At 39.5% G+C, this 23,782-nt stretch overlaps 2 protein-coding genes and 1 long non-coding RNA gene across 12 annotated transcripts in view; 2 read left to right on the top strand and 1 right to left on the bottom strand.

Annotated features, from left to right (window-relative positions):
• Window positions 1–4,347, top strand: part of Znf131 (zinc finger protein 131) — a 30,508-nt gene extending 26,161 nt beyond the window's left edge. For all 5 annotated transcript variants that reach the window (XM_020164240.2, XM_074077530.1, XM_074077529.1 and 2 more), the window contains 2 exons: window positions 769–899; window positions 1,953–4,347. In XM_020164240.2, coding sequence (XP_020019829.1) covers window positions 769–899; window positions 1,953–2,636 — 815 coding nt within the window. In that variant the 3' untranslated portion in view covers window positions 2,637–4,347. The remainder of the gene's footprint in view (window positions 1–768; window positions 900–1,952) is intronic.
• The window catches only part of LOC141424205 (uncharacterized), a 34,988-nt gene extending 19,743 nt beyond the window's left edge, over window positions 1–15,245 (bottom strand). For all 3 annotated transcript variants that reach the window (XR_012449183.1, XR_012449181.1, XR_012449182.1), the window contains exons 1-2: window positions 14,934–15,245; window positions 5,335–5,492 (exon numbers count right to left, since the gene is read on the bottom strand). This is a non-coding gene — a long non-coding RNA (uncharacterized lncRNA). The remainder of the gene's footprint in view (window positions 1–5,334; window positions 5,493–14,933) is intronic.
• Window positions 15,246–15,398: 153 nt separating this feature from the next.
• Window positions 15,399–23,782, top strand: part of Nim1k (NIM1 serine/threonine protein kinase) — a 56,801-nt gene continuing 48,417 nt past the window's right edge. Inside the window, exon 1 of one of the 4 annotated variants that reach the window (XM_074077532.1) lies at window positions 15,399–15,551. The gene's annotated coding sequence lies outside the window, so the exon portion shown is untranslated. Of the gene's footprint in view, window positions 15,552–15,875; window positions 16,247–23,782 lie in introns of those variants that run through there. The other 3 variants (XM_020185283.2, XM_074077534.1, XM_074077533.1) reach the window with 3 other exon arrangements.

The following is a 23,782-nucleotide window of genomic DNA, read 5'->3' as shown; positions in this document are numbered from 1 at the left end:
TTTCATTGATGGGCTTCTCACTCACTTCCTCCTCCCAGATAAATCTGCCTTATAATCCTACCATACCACTGGCAACTGTAATTTCTCTCAGTATTCTTTCCTTCTACTTCTTGCCAGTTCCATTTCTGTTTCCATTTCTAGGCTTATTGGCCTGTTTTAGCTTGGTATTTCACTAGGTTCTATCTTTCAATTTGTGGTCACACAACATACTCTGAGAAATTTTATTCACATCAGAAGTATTACTATTACCATTGAAAATATGTATCTAACCAATGCATCAGTCCACCTTGTGACTCCAGACATTTATCAGACACCTCCACTCTACACTGGGTACTCTGCACTCCACGCTACTCTGTCTGTTGACAAACACAAAACTGGTTTCCTAATCTTTCCTAGTACACCCCACTCCAAACATGAACTCCTGAGTTCTTTATCCTCATTGGTATTCTAAGCCAGAGATCTAGTAGTCATAACTGATTCCTCCCTCTCACCTCTTTTTACCATGCTTCTTTATACTTCTGTACCTTTGACTGGAGTAAGTTTTCCTCCTCTCATTTGTGTTGCTGCAGTTGGCTGTCTCTTCTGTAACAAGTCTCCAGTGCATTACACTTGTTTATTTTCATGTATTTCAAAAAGAAACTGTAGAACACTTGCATTGCATGTGCAAAACCCATGCACTCCAGTAAATAAATGAATAAACTCTTAAATAAGTTGGTTTTTGTTGTTTGTCTTAATGTATCAATGTGGGTTTTTTCCTCTTTATAATAGGTGAAAAGCCTTTCGAATGTCCAAATTGTCATGAGCGATTTGCTAGAAATAGCACCCTTAAGTGTCACCTCACAGCATGCCAAACTGGAGTGGGTGCAAAAAAGGGAAGGAAGAAGCTTTACGAATGCCAGGTAGGTGAATGTATTCTGTCCTTACCAGAGAACTCTGTTTACAGTCCCTCAGTTACCATGGTTTGACTTTGGTACAAAAGTAGAAACCATTCTTCAAATTTTAAATTTTGATCTTTTCCTGAGCTAGTGATGCAGAAGGATGCTCTCTATTAATAGTGCACAGCAGCAGCAACCCACAGCTCCCAGTCAGCCATGCCATCACAAGGGTAAACAATAACCCATGCTCTACAGTATACTGTGTTGCTGAGCTGTCGTGTATGATTGGTTAGGTATATTAAGTGAGTTTTTGACTTATAATATTTCTAGCTTATAATATTTACAATGGGTAGGGTATAACTCCATCATAAACTGAGTAGTACCTGAGAATCTCAAGCAAAAATATAGAGCTGATGGCTTGGAAAGAAATGAGAATAAGAGAAAATCATGGTGTTAATTTTATAAGACAGATTTACAGTTTTTTTTGTTTTACTCAACACTGTATGACATTAATGTCAATAATATCATATCATGTCCTAAATAACAGGTAGCCTGAAACTAGTTTTTCTTAACTGTAGAGCAGTTATCACATCAGCATTTGGGAGAGGGACAGAGGAGGCAAACCAGCTGTCACTGGATCTTCTATGACAAGTGTATGTTTTTATCCCAAATATTGTAATAGTCCTAAATCTTGAAATTATTAGAGAAATTATATTGCTACTTTGTATCCAAGAATTTATATGGTACTTAAACAATGATATATTGAAATGGTTCCCAGAATGTATTTAAGTTGTTAAGTATATTGGCTAAAAAGATCAAATGAAACAAAACATTATGAAATAGTTTGGACTATATGTTGCAGATAACATATTTGTAACCGTTTCATAGTCTTTAACCTATTATCAATGTGTTTGCTTTTTTTTTTGGCTGGTTCTAGAGTTTGAACTCAGCCTTTGACATTTGGTAGGCAGGTATTCTGCCACTTGAGCCAATTCCCTAGCTCTTTTAGAGATTGTATCCATATTTCTTTCAGTTTGAATATAAGTATTGTTAACATCATATATCCGGTTTTTTCAGGTCTGTAACAGTGTGTTTAACAGCTGGGACCAGTTCAAAGATCATTTGGTAATACACACTGGAGATAAACCTAACCATTGTACTCTATGTGACTTGTGGTTTATGCAAGGAAATGAATTAAGGAGGCATCTCAGTGATGCTCACAATATTTCAGAACGTCTAGTAACTGAAGAAGTCCTTTCAGTAGAAACACATGTGCAAACTGAACCAGTGACATCAATGACTATTATAGAACAAGTTGGGAAGGTGCATATGTTACCACTGCTTCAGGTCCAGGTGGATTCAGCACAAGTGACTGTGGAACAAGTCCATCCAGATCTACTCCAGGACAGCCAAGTACATGATTCACATATAAGTGACCTTCCAGATCAGGTCCAAGTGAGTTACCTAGAAGTGGGTCGAATTCACACTGAAGAAGGTACTGAAGTACATGTGGAGGAGCTACATGTTGAACGGGTAAATCAGATGCCAGTGGAAGTACAAACTGAGCTTCTAGAAGCAGAGTTGGATCACGTGACTCCTGAAATCATGAGCCAAGAGGAAGGAGAGCCTACCGAAGAAGATGCTGCTGAGGCTCCCAGGGAGGATCACGAAGGTGCTGAGGGTTTAGAGACCAAACTGACAGAGGATTCACAAGATGAAAAGGCAGAGAATGACAGAACAGCTATGCCAGTTTTAGAATGAAGTAACAAATGAGTATATTTTTAAGTTTACATGTTGGATTTTGAACTGATTATGGGCAGTGTAACTGTCCTTAAGCTAAAAGATAAGTGGACCAAAGTTAAACTATTTCCTGTTGTGCTGAACTGTTTCTATGGAAACAAACTGATGCCCCGCCCCCCCCCCAGTAAATGCCACAGAGTGGGGATTCTTATAAATGAAGGGGAACTTTGAGAAGTATATTTCTGGAAACTTAAATGGATTATATTCTTACTATATAGTTGGGTACGAATGTATCTATTTTCATTGTGGTAAGGATCCCTTTTCTCTTCCCCAGGTCATGTCCTTCCTCAAATTCTTTCCATATTATAAAATCAAATGTAAAATCATTAGAATACAAGTTTTATGTATTCTAATGCATGTTAGGAAATTGAATATATAGGAAACACAAGGCTGCATGAAGAAAGTGCATTGTTACTGTGCAGTTAAGTTTTGGGTTTGGCTTTCTTTTGAACAGCATTTTTGTCTACCCCTGGTCACAGATGCCATCTCTGCAACACAGAGTGGTGGCAGCAAAATTTCTAGAATGTAAAAAAGTGAAAGAAAAAAAAAAACACACCCATGTGCCTTTTCAAAACCAACTAAACTTCTATAAAGCATCTGGTTCTTTCAAAGTTTGTGTTGTAAGGAGCAATGTAGACAATGCTATAGTACTTCATGGTTTTGCTTATAATGACAACTGCCAATTCCTTTTCATTTAACTTAGCTTGAGAAATTTCATTTAATGGCAGCTGCATGGCCATTTTCAATTGGGAAACTTCATTTACATCTGTGGTAAACTTTATTTTGATGAGAAGTTGCACTAGGATTTTACCACCAGATGAAAAGAAAAAAAAAAGATGAGCATCATTTAAAAATTAATGTATTTAAAATAAAGTACAGAGGAAAACATGTATATAATATATCAGGCTTTGTTTTTAATGGAATCTTTTCCCCTCAATCCTTAATGTAAAGATTCTGTGCTATAACTTTTAAAGCCATACAAATAAGAGTGCTAAACTGTGGACTTTAAAGTAGATGTGTAAATATTTTTAATCAGTATTACTTGGGAAATAAACTATAACAACCACGTAAAATAAACCAATATTCTATTTTCTTTACCTGTTAAATATTGGGAGATAATTACATTTTTAAAGTAAACTTTAAAATTACGTGTTCATGACTCTTATTTTTTAATTACCAGTGTGGAAGTCGGTAAACGTTCAGAGATATTTTCTCACATCTTTTTACATCTGTATTAACATGACTCATTCATAAATTAAGATATAAAATTTTTAATACATACCTACCTCAAAAACCAGCTTAAAAGAAAGGAGGAAGTTTATATTCCTTGTAATTCTTACATGGGAGGCACAAAAGCAAGTGTTAGTAGAACCTGTTTATATTGGTATTGATATTAATAGAGAACAAACACTTTCTGTACTAATTACTGTGTTAAATTTAAAAAATCAATTAAACTGGAGATTCTTACGTTAAATGATGACATGAAATATACTAAAGAGAATAGCTTAAACAGTTTGAGAAGTCATAAATTTAGATGTATCAGTAATAAGATTGTTCTTTTAAGATCAAAATAAGTGTATAAACACTCCAAGTATGTTCTGTTTGGCAGTTAAGGATACTGCAAGGCTTATTTTTATTTTGTTTTCTCAAAATTAAATTCTATCACATTGAATTTTTAGTTTGCCTTAGGATGCCTGTGTTCCTGAGTTAATTGTAGTTTTTGTGTTTTTGTTTTCCTAAATTCCTAGCAGATAGTGGCCTCAAACATGTAAATTGCCAGTTAGTATCTAGTGAATTTTGAATTCTGAAAATAGCTCTTGCTGTGCCTTTAAGCCAAGGTATGAAGCAAGGTTTATTTTTAAGTATAATCCTCTTTTAAGAGTTCTGGCAGCAAGGTGGCAAAGGCATATCAAAGTGTTAAAATTACCATTTGAGTTTTCACATTTGGCAAAGTCTTCGAGGCAGATTTGAGAAGCAGGTATAGCTTATTTTCCTTTTCCCAAAAGGCATGACTGTTACTGTGCTCAGAATACCAGTGAATTTGATTGGAAAAGAAGAAGAAAGCTACTCAGTGGGGATAAGCCTTATGTTAAACAGCAATTTGAAAAACATTTTACTATAGTGTGACACAGCTTTTTAAAATTAATGTGAGTTTGCTCCAAGTGCTTTGGGGTATTTGTTTCTATGAAGTTTTGCCTACTAGGTTGTATTCCTACTGGGGTTTTTAGCTAAGCCTCCAGTATGATAGCTGAACAGTAGAGTACAATGTTGGTCATAGGAGAGCCTTTATCTCCCCTACTCCAATGAACAATTTCGGACACCAACTGGGAATCCAGAAATTCAGTTCTGATGCTACCCAGGTTAGAACAGATCCCCCCTACCTCCAAGAAGTTAAATACTCAGCTCAACAACACTGCCCCCTGCAAGTGGAGTCAACAGGCTACCAGTATTCATGCTTAGCCAACTACACATTTGGGGTTCTCGTGGTCTCCTCCCCATCCCCTAAGTTTGATAATGCCCCTAGAACAACTCAGAAAGGTACAATACTTTACAATTGCAGTTTTATTTAAAAGTATGCAACTCAGGAACAATCAAATGGATGAGATGAATAAGTAAGGTGGTAGTGTCAAGTAGGCAGTCAGGGTTTCTATGTACTTACCTGGTCACCCTCCCAGCACGTTGTGTTCACCAACACAGCACCACACTGTAAACTCCATAACCTGGGCTGCTTAAACCGTTGGTCTTTGGTGACTGAACTCAATTCAATCTCCAGCCCTCTTCTCTCCCCAGGGTCTCAGTGGGGAGACCAGTAGACAGCTTGTTGGCATAAATGGATAAGGTCAAACAGGGCTTGTTACATTGTTATAAATAAAAACAATATTCCAGAGGTTTAAAGAGCTCTGCTAGGAATCACAGACAAAGGCCAAATATATGTTACTACATCACACTGACCATCAGAGGAAAACTAAACCCTATTATCCATACATGTAAAAGCTAGAAATCTTGGCTATGTATCAAAAATGAGGGCTCGTGTAGTCATTACTTGTTTTAAAAGGGCTGCCATTGTCATACACTAAAGATTTTGGAATTCGAAGGGTCCACTTCTAGACTGTCCATTATTTGTGTTAAATAAGCCAACAGGCTTACTAAGCCAAAGAATTGAGGCCTAACTCTTCACCCATCAAGTGGATTTTAATTCACATCTTTACTTCAACCTGGGTTGATTGGTTTAAGTGGACCATGTAGCCATTAAGATGTTCTTCCAAAAATAGTATTTTATAACTCCATTGTGCCGTTTTATAAATACCTGAATTAGAAAGTTCAGCCTGATTTCATTGGAGAAAATTAATAGCTTTGAAGTCATTAACACTCGCCTTTGTGTTAATTACATCTGGAAAGGGAGACCAAGGGTACATGTTTTTCATGTGTAATGTGCTGAGCTGCAGAGTAGTTCTTAATAAAATTTGTCATGGATTCAGATGAGAAAGAGCAGGAGTTAAAACTATCAAACTCTTATCACCACTAGTTAATGAGATCCTTTACAGTTAGAGGCCTAGAAGTACATTGCTTTAAAACCATAAATGCAGAGGCTGTCATAAATACAGTCTGAACTTAATGGGTATCTTAAAATTCTACTCCATATCCTATCAACTTTACTTCATTAATCCCTGTTGACATGGTAAGTAGGATGGCAGCATTAAATTTTTCTCCTTTCCTACAGCTTAATATGACAATTATTCAACTAAAATTTCTAAAGAAATGTATCCTGGGAAAACAATTTCATTGTAAGATGTTAGCTGTCAGTCGTGATAGCTCTATGACCTCATGAAGTTACTACATTGCTCTCCTAAGTGGAGGAAATGAAGGAAGAACAAGATGAGAAATAGCTGATGAGTGGAGCCAGATTTTGAAGTGAGGCATTTGGTCCCCAGCAGACTACATTAAATACAATTAACCTAAAATACACTAACCTTTATGTGTGAGATACAATTAACCTCCCTGAGAGCTTTCTGTAGTTGGCAACATTGGATTGCACAAAGCATAGAAGATGCTCTATTTTTGGAATAGATGTTCTATTTTTGGAATCTGTACCAGCCCTTGATGGGATTGGGAGTGGAGGGGATAAGAGATCAGGAAAGCTAGCAAAATACATCAGCAAATTGCCTTTATTATCTGTTGCACTGAAGCCCCCCTCTACATAACAGTGCTTGCTCCTTTGCAAGTTGTGTGCGGAGTTACTTCCTCTCCCTTTGCCCAGCGCTCTCAGTTTTTCTTTGACCATACTAGAGTTTGGATTCAGGGCCTCGAGCTTGCTAGGCATACACGCACTACTTGAAGCACATCTCTAATCCTCTGAATTCTAAAGTTAGCTGCTAAATAATCTTTAAATTTACAGAACCCAGAATACTTGATGACCTTCAGATTCTATCAGAATGTGTAACATGATGTCTAACTTTGAGAAATGTGTTTGTCTAAAGAATTACAGGAACTAGCCTCAGGAGGTAGAAGTTGAGTGCATGTTCCTGCCAAAGAAAAAAAGACACACCCCCCCAGTATCCTTTTTGCTCATAGCCCCATTAACAATGTAGCCCTATAAGAGTGTAACTGAGTTTCTCAAGATGATCTTTTCTCAGGGTGCTGGCCCTTGAAAAAACCTCATTTCTTTCCCACCAACTCTTGTCTCTCAAGCATTTTGAGCAGCCAGCAAATTGGTTTAGCAGACATCAGAATCTTGTTAAAACACTTGCTGGACCCCTCCCTCAGACTTGTAATTCAGTCTGGGTTAGGACCTAGGAATTTGCATTTCTGAGAAGTTCCCAGGTAATACTGATGCTGTTCGTTCTGGGACACACTTGGAGAACAACTGACAAAGGACACCTCAAGGAAGCTCAGTTGATTAGCCTATGGAATTAATGGTTTTTGTTTTTGTTTTTGTTTTTTTAATTTCAGTGCTAGGGATCAAACCCAGGGTCTGTGCATGGTAGGCAAGTGCTCTACTAACTAAGCTTCATCCCCATCCCTGGAATGAACTTTTCTTTTTTCTCTTTTTTTTCTGGGGGAGGGGGGGTCTCTTCTTTTTTATAGGGCAACCTGGGGCTAACTATAGAAATATTTTCTTTGGTATCTATTGTTAATATTAGCCTTTCATTGTGATGAGTGCACAAAAACAAGTTTTGACTGTTTTGTATCAAGCAAGAACATTATACTTATTTTCAGTAGCAAACTTTTTGAAATGAAGATACCACAAAGACATGAAACATTAGAGAACAATAAGACATTAAAAACCTGAAAATTAGAAAAATTGACTAGGAATTCTTTTGCTTCCTTTTAGTAACTCAAATGTGCTTTAGACCCAAAATGTTAACTAGTACTTGCTGAGAAGCAAATCCAATGTATGAATTCACTTAGGAGAACAACCAATCATTGATTCTGGTTTGAGGGCCCAAAACCAGTCTACTGTATTAGAACAGTAACTGTCTTGTGAAAGAGCAGTTACCTATGGCATGTGTAACTTGAGATAAGCCAGGAAATACCGTAAAGGGAGCAATTTGGATTTAGGACCCTAGTTCAAATAAAATAGCTTACTAAAAACTAAAAGGTGATTTGATTTTGTAAAAATGTATAATAGGTAATTTTGCTAACTTTCTTCTTTTTTTTTTTTTTTCTTTTTTTTTTTGATGGTACTGGCATTTAAATTCAGGGCCTACACACTTTCTAGGCAGGTGCTCTACCACTTGAGCCATTCTGCCAGCCCTTAATTTTGCTAATTTTCAATGGACCTAGATCCTTCAACTGTTCTTAATTGTCCAATTATAAATAACACCTAAATGCATTCGTAAGAAAGTATCACACTAAGCTATATATGGGTTTATATTCAAGAAAAGTTTGGAGTATAGTTGCTGTTACAAATGAGAATCTCAGGAACTCAAATTTTATAATAAAAATTGCCACAGCCTTTCTCAACATTGTATTTTTTTCTTAATTTTTTATTTGTATTTCAATTTTAGGAAGGAAATTTGATGTTGAATCTTAATGGCTAAATTAAAGCTAAAAATCAGGAAAGCTAAGATGAACAATACCCAGAATATCAGTAGAATTTAAGCTGACTGGCAGAGGAAGAGGTAGAGGCCTTTTACTCGGTCACTAACCTTTCTTTTCCCTTTTGTTTTGCTATTAAATTATACCTGCTAAAGTAAAAGAGTTACATAGTTTAGAATAATAATAAAAGCCCAGAACCCATTAATCAGAAATAACTATTGTTAACATTTGATGAATGTCATTACAGATATCTTTACACACACACACGAGAACATTTAAAAACAGGATTGCCATAATTGTTATAATTCTTTCTGCTTAATTTTGCTTGAATTTGTTAAGAAAACAGAGCTGGGTGCTGGTGACTCACATCTGTAATACTAGCTGTTTGGGAGGTTGAGATCTAGAGGATCACAGTTTGATGCCAGCCTAGGCAAAGATTTCTCAAGACCTCATCACCAAAAATAACCAGAGCAAAATAGACTGGAGGTGTGGCTCAAGCAGTAAAGTTCCTGCTTTGCAAACGCAAAGCCCTGAGTTCAAACCCCAGTCCCAACAAAAAAAGGAAAACAATAAGTTTTTCTTTTTTTATCTACGTTTCAGATAAATGCTTTTTCACCATAAGAAATATTAATCTTTAAAAGGTTCTGAAAAAGGAAGGAGCAGGAAATACTCTGGAACTAATAGGTATAGGCAGCTCAACAACTAAAAGAGAAGATGGACAAATGGGACTTCATAAAATTAAAAAGCTTCTGCATAACAAAAGAAATGGTCTCTAAACTGAAGAGACCACCCACAGAGTGGGAGAAAATATTTGGTAACTATACATCAGACAAGGGACTGATAACTAGAATATACAGGGAACTTAAGAAACTAAACTCTTCCAAAATCAATGAACCAATTAAGAAATGGGGAACTGAACTAAATAGAACTTTCTCAAAAGAAGAAATTCAAGTGGCCAAAAAACACATGAAAAAATGCTCACCATCTCTGGACATAAAGGAAATCCAAATCAAAACCACACTAAGATTCCACTTCACCCCGTTAGAATAGCCATCATTAGAAACAACAACAAAAACAGGTGCTGGTGAGGATGTGGGGAAAAAGGAACCCTAATCCACTGCTGGTGGGAATGCAAGCTGGTGCAACCACTCTGGAAAAAAATTTGGAAGCTTCTCAAAAATCTAAACACAGACCTGCCATATGATCCAGCAATCCCACTCCTGGGGATATATCCAAAGGAATGCAACACAGGTTACTCCAGAGGCACCTGCACACCCATGTTTATTGCAGTGCTATTCACAATAGCCAAGTTATGGAAGCAGCCAAGATGTCCCACTACTAACGAATAGATCAAGAAAATGTGGTACTTGTACACAATGGAATTTTACTCAGCCATGAAGAAGAATGAAATCTTATCATTTGCAGGTAAATGGATGGAACTGGAGAATAACATTCTGAGTGAGGTCAGCCAGGCTCAGAAGACCAAAAATCATACGTTCTCCCTCATATGCGGACTTTAGATCTAGGGCAAATGCAGCAATGTGTTTGGACTTGGATCACATGACAAGGGGAGAGCACATACAGGAGATATAGGAATAGGTAGAAAACCCAAAACATGAAAGCATTTGATGTCCCCACTCCAGAGGAACTAATACAGAAACCTTAAAGCAACAGAGGTCAACATGAGAAGGGGATCAGGAACCAGTTAAAGATCAGTTAGAGATGAATCAACCTGGGTTGTAACACATTTGTACATGGAAGCAATGCTAGGAATCTCTCTGTATAGCTATCCTTATCTCAACTAGCAAAAATGCTTTGTCTTTCTTATTATTGCCTATTTCTACTCTTCAACGGAACTGGAGAAAAGCACAGAATAGGTTCTGCCTGGAATTGAGGGGGGAGGGGGGAGAGGGTAGGGGCAGGAAACAGGGGGGAGAAATGACCCAAACAATTTACGCACATGTGAATAAATGAATAAAAATAAAAAAGGTTCTGTCAAAGAATTTTGATAAATATATTTTGATAAATTGTAAAGAAGTGATTCGATTTTAAACTATTACTTCACTCCCTGCTGGGGGAGGGTAGATATAATCAAAGTGCATTATATGCAGGAATGGAAACAGAATCATGAAACCCATTAGAAATTGTGGGGAAAAAAAAGTGCGGGGGGGAAGTAACAAGAGGGAGTGAATACGATCAAAGTATGGAAATATCACCATTGAACTGCTTTATGCAATTAATATACCCTCATAAAAACTAAGTTAAAAAAGAAGAAAAGAAAAAAATTGGCTCCCTGCTGTGAAATGCGGAAATTGGCACATTCATACTTCGACCATTCCTTTCAATCATACTTGCATTCTTCAGGTTAATAAAAGCAGGTGTTCGTGTTAAACAGCTGATAAGATATGACTCAAGAGAGAATCAGAGAAATAGAAGATCTGAAGCAATTACCTAGAATGCAACACAGAAGGTAAAAATGTACAGAGCATGAAAAAAGCAAAATAGAATGAGAAGATGTGATACTTGTAATACACAGTAGGAGTTCCTGAGAAAAAGATAAAATTTGGGAGGAGGTCTGTTATGGACCGAATGCTTGTGATCCCCTCACACCCATTCATATGTCAAATACCAATTCCCAATGTGATGGTAGTATGAGGTGGGCCTTTGGGAGATAATTAGGTCACAAGTAGGATTAATGCCCTGATCAAAGAGACTCCAGAAAGCTCTCTTGTTGCCCTCTGCCATGTGAGGATACAATGAGAAGTTGGCAGGCTACAACAGGGGGCTCTTACTATGCTGGCATTCTCACCTGAGACTTCTAGCACCAGAACTGTGTTAAGAAAACGTTTGTTGTTTAAGTCACCCAGTCTATGTAATTTGTTAGACAATCCAAACTAAGACAGCATCTCTCATGTTCAGAGATACTGTCTGAAAGTATTTCTGAAGTGTTAAAAGATGTGAGGTACACAGATCCTTTACAAGATAAATAAAACAAATTTTTCTGAAAAAGGTTATACCCTTTGGAGTTGCAGACTTTACTCTGCAGTCATGTTAATTTTTTTTTTTTTTCAGCACTGGGGCCTCTTGCTTGCTACACAGGCACTCTTAACCACTTAAGCCACTCTGCCAGCCTGCCATATGTAGTCTTAGGAAAAAAAAAAAAGCTGGCTTGCATCCTCATCTAAGATTTGTCAAATATTCCTACTAGAGAAAAGGGAGGAAGGAACACTGGAGGTGTGGCCTCACCACACATGGCCCATGTTCACATTCAGTATGGGTGTAGCATACTAGGTGACTTAATGACCAGAAAATGACACCAGAATGTCTCTCTGTGCCCTTGAATAGCACAGAGTAAACAAACACTTAGTAGAAAGAATTCCGACCATCTCTGGGCCCCAACTCCTTAAACACTGTGATGAAAGGAACATGCTTTAACACATTTCAGTAGGGGATCCTCCTGCCGACCATCCCAAGCTTACTAACTGCACATTTAAAAAGTTTACTGCTGCCGGAAGCTTTATCTAGATAATTCTTACAGATGAGAAACTGAAACTAAAAGATGCTTGACATCAAAAGTGTCATACAGCTAGTAAGAAGCAGAGTTAGAAGTCAAGGTGTAGCTCTATGACTCAAAAGTCTAAACTTGAGAAGGGACAGGGAGTAGGGGGAGAGATGGCACAAACAATGTATGCACATATAAATAAATGAATAAATCAAAAAAAAAAGAAATCAGTATACTATCAAAGAATTTTAAATTTTGAAAAATTTGTGTCTCCAGGATGGTTCACTGAAAATATATGTAATTCTTTGTTTATCTAAAAAAAAAGTCTGAACTTTTAGCCACTGTCAATGTTTTCCAAGCAGAGCCTAAGTACCTCCTCCATTAAAATCATGTGGTGGCTGGCTAGTGGACTGGCTCAAATGGTAGAGCACCTCCTCCCTAGCAAGCCTGAGGCCCTGAGTTCAACTCCCAGTACTGAAAAACAAAACTAAACAAAACCCCCCTCTGGTGGCTAGGCATGTGTTTGACTTCTATCCCGCCAACATGGGGAGCAGGGTTTAGAAAACTCAATTTTAATGAGCTTCCCAATAACCATGGCACTTCTTACACTATTTTGTAGACTCTACAGTTTCACAAATTCTTTTAGAAAATAATTTTTTTTCTGACATTAAAATATTTTTTCTGACACCTATGTTCATTATAGAAAATGAAGAAAAAATACTGGAAGGTATTGAGATGAGTTTTCAGGTCACCTGTGTGTGAGATTCCACCAGATAAAGAAAAACATTTCTATTATCTGTGTATTTCCTTCTAGTCATATGTATCATAAGTTTGTCTTATTTTGTTCTGAAACTTTTGCTTTCACTTAATATATGGGAAATACTTCCTCATGCTACTCAAAAACAAGAATTTTTAACTTCTGTGCACTGTTATATTGTAGTTAACCTGTTGTTGAATGACCCCTTCTAGGAGAATTTGATGGACTTCAGTCTTCTATGGCTGGGGCATCCCAGGACTCCAAGGGAAGGGAAGGCATGAAGGAAGGGCTCTGGTTTGAAAAGAGCAGACCCTTGCATCAGCTAAAAAAGAAAGTGGAATGTGTGGGCTATAGAGCAGAGGCTCCCAGAGTGGAGTCTGGCAAACAGCCTTTAGGAGAAATGATTTCTAATGTGGTTGTAAATGTTCCTTGGTCTTGCGGTCATGATTTGAGGGCCTGTGCCATAGAGAGTATAGAGACTCTGTGTCAGGTTGTTAGAGATTCTTGGTTTCTAGGCAATTTTCCCATAAGATTTTATCCTGTGCACTGTCCTGTTATAGGATTCAAGGACTGTTACATATTTTTAAAAATACACAATGTTTTACCCTGTATTTCATTGTTTCAGAAAGAAAGTACACTGGTGGCATGTGCTATTTAAAGAGTGTTCTTTAAAAAAAAAAATCTCTGTCTTTCCCCTTAAAGATACATCTTTATCACAGAGAACCCTTTCCTGCACAAATAGATGACCACTAGCAGAAAACAAGCAAGCAGTCATTTTAGGTTCTCTTGGTTTTCCTGCCAAAGGCCAGCGCATGGAGCTGTCCAAGGTTTTATTTCTTCCCCTTCCTGCTCCTGACCCCTTTAATCATCACATTAAGAGGCGGTAGTAAGAAAGAGCACTGACTGGAGTGAGATTGCCTGGGTTTGAGTCCCAGGACAAGCTTTTTACAGCTGTGTGACCTTGAGCAAGTCATATAACCTGCGTCAGTTTCCTCATCTGTTAAAACAGGGATGGTTGTAACAGAACCTAATTCATAGATTATTGTGAGGATTTAATCAGTGAGTCTTGGTAAAAATATTTATTACAGTGCCTGTCCCCCCCCAAAAAGAAGGAATCTTTGCCCTCCTAATTTTTACTGTGAAAGGATTTTAGATTTAAGTTATTTTTCTCCTAGCACTTTTGCTCTTGTAAGTATTGCCCTGACAATCATGAGTCTGCAGGATGGGGAGCATGAACAGGTGGAAAGATTGCTTATGGAAGTATGTCTAGACCTGGTTCTGCCATTAACCAGCTGTGTGACCCTTGCTAACTTGCTGACCTCTCCGAACTCGGTTTCTTTCTCTATAAAATAAAGGGCTAGCAGGGCACAGTGCCTCACACCTGTAATCCTACCTACTTGGGAGGCAGAGATCTGGAGGCCCAGACCTGGCAAAAAGTTATCAAGACCTCATCTCAATCACTAAAAGGCTGGTCTGTTGGTGCACGAGTGTCATCCCAACCATGCGGGTAGAGCCGGGCATAATTGCAAGACCCTGTCTCAAAAATAACCAAAGCAAAAAGGGCTGGAGACATGGCTCAGGTGGCAGAGCCCCTGCTCAAGCGCAAGGCCCTGAGTTTAAACCCCAGTATCGCAAAAAAAAAAAAAAAAAGAAAAAAGAAAAAAAAGGATGGGGGGAGGGAGAAGACACTTAAACGCCAATAGATATCCTCTATGTTTAATATACTGTGAATCGAATTCTCCGTTCTACACTCGAGCCATTGACTTGACTGCCTTGTTTGTAAACTGGAAAGATAGTATTCAGCAGCTACGATTAGCCAGAGGATCATAGCTACAAGTAGGCAAGAGACTAGGAAGCCACTAAATGACATCAGGAGAACCAGACCTGATGTATGCCAGGAATCCAGGCAGAGGGTGACATTACACTTCTTTCTGCAGGGCCTAAGCCCTGCCAGACTCACCCGGAGGAGCTGTCACGGTGTTTTGCTGGAAACCTCCGATCTGACAGCAGGATGACCAAGTCGCGGTCTCCCAAAGACATACAAAGCCTGGCTCACAGTCGTTAAGTTCGTATGAGCTGTGTTAACCGCGTTAAGTTCGTATGAGCTGTGTTAACCGCTTTCGGCGGTGGTGCCACTTCCCATCCGCGCTCTAAGAGAGATCCTCCCTGCTACAGGCCCGACCCCCTCCCCAAGCGTCTGCAATGGGTGTCCCCGCGCCGCACGCCCTCCTTCCTTCCGCCCCTCCCTCCTGGCTGCCATAGAAACTGGCCTACCAGGTCCAGGCCTGCGTCCCGGTGCCCGACCGCCCTCCTTTCCTCGCTGCCCCGGGCCAGCCCCCCGCTCCGGATTGGGCCTTTGGGAAACGCTGCGGGGCGCCTCTGTCCCCGCAGCGGAGCCAGGCGGAGGCCGGCAGACGGGGTTTGCCCTGGCCGTGGGGGTCTAGTCGGCTGCCTTGACAGCTGGGGCGCCTCGCGGGACACCCACGGACGGGCGTCTGCGCCTGCTCCAGCGCCAACCACCCCGCGCGCCTTGCCCATCGCGACGCAGTCAAGCCCAAGAGTTGGCCTCGCGACGAAGGTAAGCGAGGGGTGGCGGGGCTCGCTGCCAGCACCCCTGTCCCAATGTCCTGCCTCGGGGGAGGGCGCACTTCTCCTCCCTGGGACTCCCAGGGGAAAGACGAGTTCCAGCCCGGGATGGAGGAGAAGTGCGGTCACAAGAAGGTTAGGGCTTCCCCACCCCTATCGCCTCAGAGGGGGTGATAGCGCCAGGGCGAGGATGCTCGCGGCTGGGTGTCCGCGTCCTGTGCTGCGCCCATGTCTGTGGGCACGCGTCTGCACCCTGTGGGTGCGTGGTACGGTCACCCGCGTCTCTGCGCGCCCACACGTGAGCGGAGGAGGGCAGCCCCGCGCGTGGCTGCGCGCACAGCGGTGCGCTGGACCAGACTGCAAATCTGAGTCTGTAACAACGACCTGCGTGACCTCCCCACTGGCTCCAGCCCGGGCTAGAGTGGAGGGAAGTGACATCTCATAGCTGTGACCCGTGACACGTAACCTCCCACCAAACCCAAACCCCACACCGCGACGCTCCCCAGAGAAGGTGCTTCTTTTGAAAGATCCAGCAAAGTAAGGAAGAGCCTAGTCTCCCTGCCCGAATGTTTCTCCAGGAATCTTAGGAGCTCCAGGACTCGCCATACCAGGATTTTAGAAATGCCGGTTCTGATCAGTTTCCTCCAGCCGGACACCTGCGCAGATGGAGAGGCCAAGGCAGTAAAGGTGCTCAAGCCCTGATAAGGGCTGCCAAAATTCAGCCATGTGTACTTTCCCCTTTCCTTTATTCCTGTCCTTCTCTCTACCTCTCCTCTCTCTCTACCTCTCCTTCTCTGTCACCTCTCTTCTATCTCTCTCTCCCTCTCCTCTCTCTCTCCCTCTCCTCTCTGTCACCTCTCTTCTCTCTCTCTCTCTCTCTCTCTCTCTCTCTCTCTCTCTCTCTCTCTCTCTCTCTCTCTCTCTCTCTCCCCCCTTCTCTTTCCTGTTTTCCTCCTCTCAATTCAGTAGACGAGAGGCTCTGTGTTAGACCTATCCTCCCCACGCCATTCCTTACCCCATTTCAAACTACGCGAATGAATCACACTCGAACCTCTCAACTGTAATTTTGACAAGTTTGGAAATTAAACAAATCACGTTTGCACTCGAGGCCGCGGGAATCCAAAAGGAAAACAAACAAAACCAGACAGGAAAAAAAAAAAAAAAGCTCCGAGTTAAGCGTTCAAGTGGGGATCCAGAACAATTATTTGTTTATGGTAATATAGTTTTTTAATATTTGAAAATATGTATCGCACAAGCTTGCATCATCAGTATTCAATGTGAGTCAGAGAAGCGCTTCAGAAGATGGTTTCTGTTAGTGTTGCAAAAACCCTTCTAATTTTGGTTGCCATGGTAACTGAAGAAGTCGCCCTGCGCTATTGGGAGGCTGGAAAGAGTACTGTTCTTGAGGCAACGCCTCATGTCCCCTCGCGTCACCATGGTAATGAGTGAGTTTATAAAATGATAGTTGTTTCTTTTCCTTGAAGTATTCAGATCCCTATCCGTGTTTTCTATTTTTGTTTTTAAGTTTTGTCTTCTCACAGTTTGCAATTTGTGCAACCGATCTTCCCCCTTGGACAAATGAGAGTAAACACTGCCCTCCAGCAAGACTAATGGCCCAAACAATCCTGCAGTCCGCTCTCTTCCCACACTCGCTGCACTAACAGGACAGAGGAGAGTGTTTGATGTTCAAGGAATCCTGGCCTGGAACCAGATCTCCCTCTCCACTTAGCATTTAAATTTGGAATCCTAATTAGCTTTCTAATTAGGAAATGGGGGACTGTGGGTGGGGATCCTGGGAGAGGCTATTGGGGAAAAAGCTGAGCCCAGCTCCCCACAGACTGGTGTTTGGTGTGCTGTTGAATTTGCTTAGTAAAGCTTTCATGGGTTTATTTTTGGACTGACCACTGGTAAGCGGTAAGCCTGGAAAAACCTTCAGAGAGGCCTCCTGTGTTAGGAAGAAATGTGGGTTGGATATTTGGTTTGACTGTGTGCTTTTTTCTAGTAACCAAACTGTGTTTCAAATAAAGGCAGGTCTGTAAGAAATCTAAATTTGCCAGAAATAACTACAGATAGGCCAGAGAGCCCTTCATGTTCTCATTTAGCTTAGGCTTTTAGGTAGGAAGGTTTAATTTGGGACCAACAGTGGGACCATTTCAAGTACTTCAGCAAATGTTGGTGTCGGCAGAGAATGTAATTCTTTGAATTCTAGAAATCAATTTTACACATTGATAGAATATGACTGGAAAATTTGAAAGCCTTCAGACTTACATGTTAAAAGAAGAAAAGCAAAGAGTTTGTCTTAGTAGGCTCATATTTTCAGCCACACATATAGAGTTCCATTTTGAGAAACTTAAAAATTCAAATATAATGTTAAATCCAACTTCATTCTCGAATCTAATCACTATATTTGTCTGAGACTAAAGGGTCTTAATTCATTGGCTGTTTTTTTTTTAGTTGTTGAAAGGGCAAACTGCAAGATTGGTTTTATTAAATCTATATCATGTTATTTCTTATTGTCATTCTAGAAAAAGTTCTCTAGTATTGAAGTTATAAATTTCAGAACAAGAAAACATTCAAATTACTTATGTTGATAATAGTCTACAACTTGAATTAAGTATATTATAGTTCTTAAATTATTTTCAATAACTTCACAATTAGCTCAGCTATTATACAGCATCCTGAGGAATATTAACCAGTTTTATAGATGGGCAAGCTAATTCAAAAGACAAGTAATTTCAGCTAACCACCTGAAAAATTAAGAGACAAAGATATAGATGAGCTTAGTGGTGCACACCAGGAATCCCAGCATTCAGGAGGCTGAGGCAAGAATCACGAGTTGGAGGACATCCTGGGCTACATAGTGAGTTCAAGTCTGTCCTAAGATAGATAAGGAAATCTTGTCTTAAAAAGAGGGAGCAGGAAAGGGGAATTTAAATCACCTGACAGGTCTACAAACATGAGTATCAGTCAAGAGGTGAAGAATTTAAGATAGAAAAATAAAACTGTAAGGAAAAGAGTCTCAGGTGAGGAGAAGCAGATTACAGAAAAAGGAGTAAAAGAAAAAATCTTGGTTACACAGAAGAAAAGCCAAGTCACAGAATGGGAATCTAAAAAGAACTTCCCTCTTCATCTTCATCCTCCATGAGAGCGAGCACATGACCCTTTTCCAGCAAGCCCTGGTACCCTGTTTAGCAAAGTCTGGTGTGTTACTCAGAGAATGCCTGGGAGGCCTGAGCAGCAGAGCTCACACCAGCTGCCCCTCCAGTGGCTGCACTGGCAGCTTTCCCATCTCCAGGTCTGCTGAACTAGCTGCTTGCTAGAGCTTTTTTCTCAATCCTTAGGCCATGAAGAACTTTTCTACATCTTTATTTATTGGTATCCTTTGGTCGAGATAATTTATAGATATGCTTGGTTATGTAATTGCAACTTAATTTTTTTTTTTTTACTTTTAAAAATTTCAAAAAAATTTTGTTTAGGGCTGGGGGCATGGCTCAAGTGGTAGAGTGCCTGCTTAGCAAGTGTGAGGCCCTGAGTTCAAAACCCAGTATTGCCAAAAAATTTGTTTAAATTATTATCAAAATGATGTATTTATCTACTTTATGAATTAAAGCATATTAAAAGATTATAACAAAACAATAGTCCCACTCCCCAGATACAATTACCTTCAGTTCTAAGCAGTTTGATCACTTACCTTCCTAGATTTAAATAATTAGCTTATCTTATGGTTCTTGATTTATCAATTTTAGACATATTCTATTGATTTTTTTATCATCAGTGAGTATCTAATTTTCTTACTTCCACTCCCTCCAACTTCCCTTCCTCCATTTTTTTTGCAATATAATCTGAGAAAGAAAATCACCCAGAATCTCATTAGCAAAATCCTTTATTTAAAAAATGCCAGGCATGAAAAAACACCTACCTTGGAGGTGAAGGCTAAATATTTCATAGAACTTTAGCCAGAGCAACCAAAGTTTGGCTGGTTTCAGATATGGTTGTTCAAGGAAGGCTCTTTGAAGAAAGAGGAATTGTTCTTCAGGTTACCAGCTGTTGTCTGGGTAATTTGGATTTTTATGGAGGGTTGAGAGGAAGAATTAAGTCCCATGCTAGGATAGTGAGGAAGAGTAGCTACACAGAACAAGGACACAGTGGAAAATTCTCAATGCTTCAGCATCCTTCATTAATTATATCATAATTTAAATTAAATCCATGTTAAGCTTACATTGCTTTGATTGTGTTATAATTGTTCGTTGAAGATCAAAGTTGTGAGCTATGATTCTAGTCTCTTTCTACACCTTTTTGGAGAACATAATTATTTTTTCATTAGCTTAATTTTTAGGAACCTATGCTACTTCTTCTCAAATATCTGAATGACTATGTAAAACACCTCTTCTCAGTATTTCCCTCACAATCAAATGCATCAATCAATGAGGAATAAATCAATTCCTTCCCAGCCCTCTACATTGGAGCCCTCAGTATTCCAGTCTGAACCAGTCATTTTCCAACACTGACGCACATTGGCATTCTGAGATTTCCCTTCCCTTCCCTTCCGTGTAGATTCCCTGTTCTTTTGTTTTCCTCATTCATGGATTACTCCCTCACTTTATGGAGTGGTTGCTCCATAAACAGTTCTAAACAGTTGTTAGAAGTAAAATTTTTAGACTTTGCATGTCTGAAAATGTCTTTATTCTCTCCCCTACTTAATGCTTTATCTGGGTATAGGATTCTGTGTTGGAAATTAAGTCCCACAAATTTCTGAAGGCATCGATACATCACTTCCTATCTTTCAGGGTTTTGGAAGAGTTCAATGCCATTCTGATTTTTAACTCTGCATAAAATTTATTTTTTCCTCTCGGGAATCTTGTAAGATCCTCTTATTGTTTTAGGAAATTCCACTGAAGTATGGATTCACTTTGTATGGATCATGTCCATTTATCTAATGGGAACTTTCAACCTAGAAATGTGTGTCTTTCACATCTTAAGGAATTACAGATAGGCGTATTTGGAATGTTGTTCCATTTTCTTGGTTACATTTCCATTGTACATGTTAAGTATTGCTGAGTACCCCCAACTGAGGACTTTTAGGCTTTCACATCTTAAGGAATTACAGATAGGCGTATTTGGAATGTTGTTCCATTTTCTTGGTTACATTTCCATTGTACATGTTAAGTATTGCTGAGTACCCCCAACTGAGGACTTTTAGGCTTGAACGATTTGGTTACTGCCCTTGGGGGTCAGGCGTACTGCCAAACCACTTTGCATTCAATTCTGTTATTTCACCACTTTTTTATCTTAAAAGAAAATGTTCTCTACCGTCTTTCATATAGGAATCATTTCCTGTGTCTCACTAATAGAGCATTTGCTTTATGGAACACTGGTTGGAAAACATAAGTTAGAGCACAAGGACAGCAAATTTGCTATAGATGAATAATATAATGGTCATGCCTGAAATGATGATGCATAGCTCATGACCTTTTATGCCAACTATTGGTAGTCTATAGAGTAAATATTTCTTTAGGATGGATTTGTCCACTCTCATTTTTAGCAGAGGAAACAAATCCAGAGATATGAAGTATGGGTCACACAGCTACTAAGAAGGAACACAGTTGTCTCCTCTGAATTTGTTTCTTTTCTTTTCTTTTTTTTAGGTGCTAAGGTGCCAGGGATTGAACCCAAGTCCTCACATACAGTAGCAAATCCTCAACCACTTGAGTGCCCTACCATACCAGTCCTCCTTGACTCCTTCTTTCTCTTTCCTTCCTGTCTCTCCTCTGCTGTTTAGTGTTACATTACTTTTTAATTTTTTAAATCCTTTTTTCTTAGCCTGGCCACCTGCTGGTACACACCTGTAATCCCAGTACTCAGGAGGCTGAGGCAAGAGGATCTAAGGTTCAAGACCAGCTTATACTACATATAAACAAAAAATTATTTTTTCTTTATTACCAATAAACATCATATTTTATCATAAAAGTTAACATATGTATTTTAACACAATATATTTTCCAGAGGCAGCAAGAAGTATTGGTTAAGCCTTAATTCTGGAACCAGCATGCTGGGTTTGAATGCTGGTTATATTCACCTACTATGTGATTGTGTTATTCAGCCCTCTGTTATTATAACAAAATACCTGAGATAGTCAACTTATAAATAAGAAAAGTTTACTTCAGCTCACAATTTTGGAGGTTTCAGTTAGTGATTGCTTGGCTCCCTTGCTTATGGGCATATAGTGAAGCAGCATATCACAGTGGTAATGTGCAGTGGAACAAAACCAGAAAGCAAAAAGTGCTCTCAATGTCCCCTTCAAGCTCACACACCCAAATGTTTAGAAGACGTTCCCCCTGTTGAAGTTTCCACCACCTCCCAATAGTGCCACTCTGGGTGTTTCGGGGACATTCCAGATCCAAACCATAGCAGTGATCTCCTTTTTAATTTAAATTTTTTAACTTTTGAATTCGCATATGTTAATAATAATAGGAATTGTGATAATTCCATCTATGCTATTTCATCTCTTTGTACCTCAAAGATCTAGTTTGTAGAGTTATTGTGAGAATTAAATTAATTAGTTCATGTAAAGCTCTGACCCAATAAATACCACTGTTATCAGTATTATTGTCAAGAGCCAGGTGCCAGTGGCTCTCACCTGTAATCCTACTACTTAGGAGGCTGAGATCAGAAGGATATCGTTCAAGGCCAGCCTAGCAAATAATTCATGAGTTCTTATCTCCAAAATAGCCAGTGCAAACTGAACTAGAGTCATGACTTAAACCATAGAGTGCCTGCCTACTTTGTAAGCTCAAATCCCTGAGTTCAAACCCCAGTCTCACCAAAACCAAAACAACTCCCTCCACCCCCAAAAAAAATCAGTATTATTGTCAAAAACACTAAAATGAAAAAGAATCATCTTTAATGCTACCTCCAATCTCATCTATAACTTCGGTTAGAGAGATTGCCTTGGTTAACAATTCAGACAGTTATTTTTTAGTAGTTAAAAACAAAGCAAAAAAATTGGAACATTGTATGTACAACCTTTTTGTTGCTTTTCCCACTTAACTTTACATTTTGAGCCTTCCTTTGTGCTATCGAACAGCATTATTTTTCCATATGATGTGTTTGTTTTCTGAATCAGTTGTTACATGGAGTTCACCAATTAGGTTCTCCATAAGGACTGACTGACTGACTGAGAAATGAACTGTCCCTTCTGTACCCATGAGGCTCAGGTTAGGTATGAAGAGAGGTTCTTCTACCATGAAGGTGAGAAGCCCTCCAACAGCCAAGACAGGTCCTACCTTTCTTCATATAATGAAAGCATTCTGGAGATGGTACCTGAAAAGTGTAGGCTGTAATAGGATGAAGGAATACTCATGTGAACAGGTGATGAAAGAGTATGGGGGAGGTATGGGCAACAACTAGAATGGAAGAAATGGGGCATGTCTCAAGCCTGGAGGTATGGGTTTCCCCATCTGTAGAGCAGAGGCCACATGGACTGTAGGTGTGATGCCTTAGGGTTTCCTTGGAACCTGAAGGATTAGGTGATGCTAGGAAGTCAGAGAGAAGGCTTCTGTGTGCAGACTCCTTGTGGAAATTTGGTATTCTCAGTCTCTTCCTGGGTGAACTGTCCTGATCTGACAATACATAGCAGTTACCACCCTGCTCCACTTACACCAGGCATCTGTGAACAGAAATAATCACTTAAAGCAACATTTCTAGGGTTTGAAAATTAAGCCTTAAGCAACCCCAGTGAAGATGCATACCTTTTAAAAGCAACATATGAAACATGGAGACAGATTTCTGTTAGTGAATCTGTGTTCTGTCATATTGCACAAACTACAGAATTAACTGTCTCCCTAGAAACCTAAGAAGATCTTCAGTTGAGGGCTAGGTGACTGGTTTTGGATTGAGGGAGTCAAAAGTGAAAGGTGCTTCTGTCTGAATTAACTTCAAATTTCCTTAAGAGTCATCTTCTCTGTGCAGCGCATCACAGCCACAAGAGAGCCATTCAGTGGTGACCACTATCTGCCATGAAAAGTAAAGACTTACCAAAGTTCTGTAATGATAGAAATGTTTATAGAAAACAGGATGCAAAAACTGTTAGAAATTACAGCACAGCACTGAGCAATCAGTAGACTTTTGTCCACACCTGTTTGTCTCACTGCTAGAATATCTAGTGAGAGTACACTGGATACACCTTTGGCTCAATGTTAGATTATTTTGTGAAAACTACTCCTC

The sequence above is a fragment of the Castor canadensis genome, chromosome 6, assembly GCF_047511655.1.
Source record: "Castor canadensis chromosome 6, mCasCan1.hap1v2, whole genome shotgun sequence".
In the NCBI taxonomy this organism is placed as follows: domain Eukaryota; kingdom Metazoa; phylum Chordata; class Mammalia; order Rodentia; family Castoridae; genus Castor; species Castor canadensis.
The sequence above is the reverse complement of the archived record's forward strand: the minus strand, read 5'-3'. Positions and strand labels throughout refer to the sequence as shown.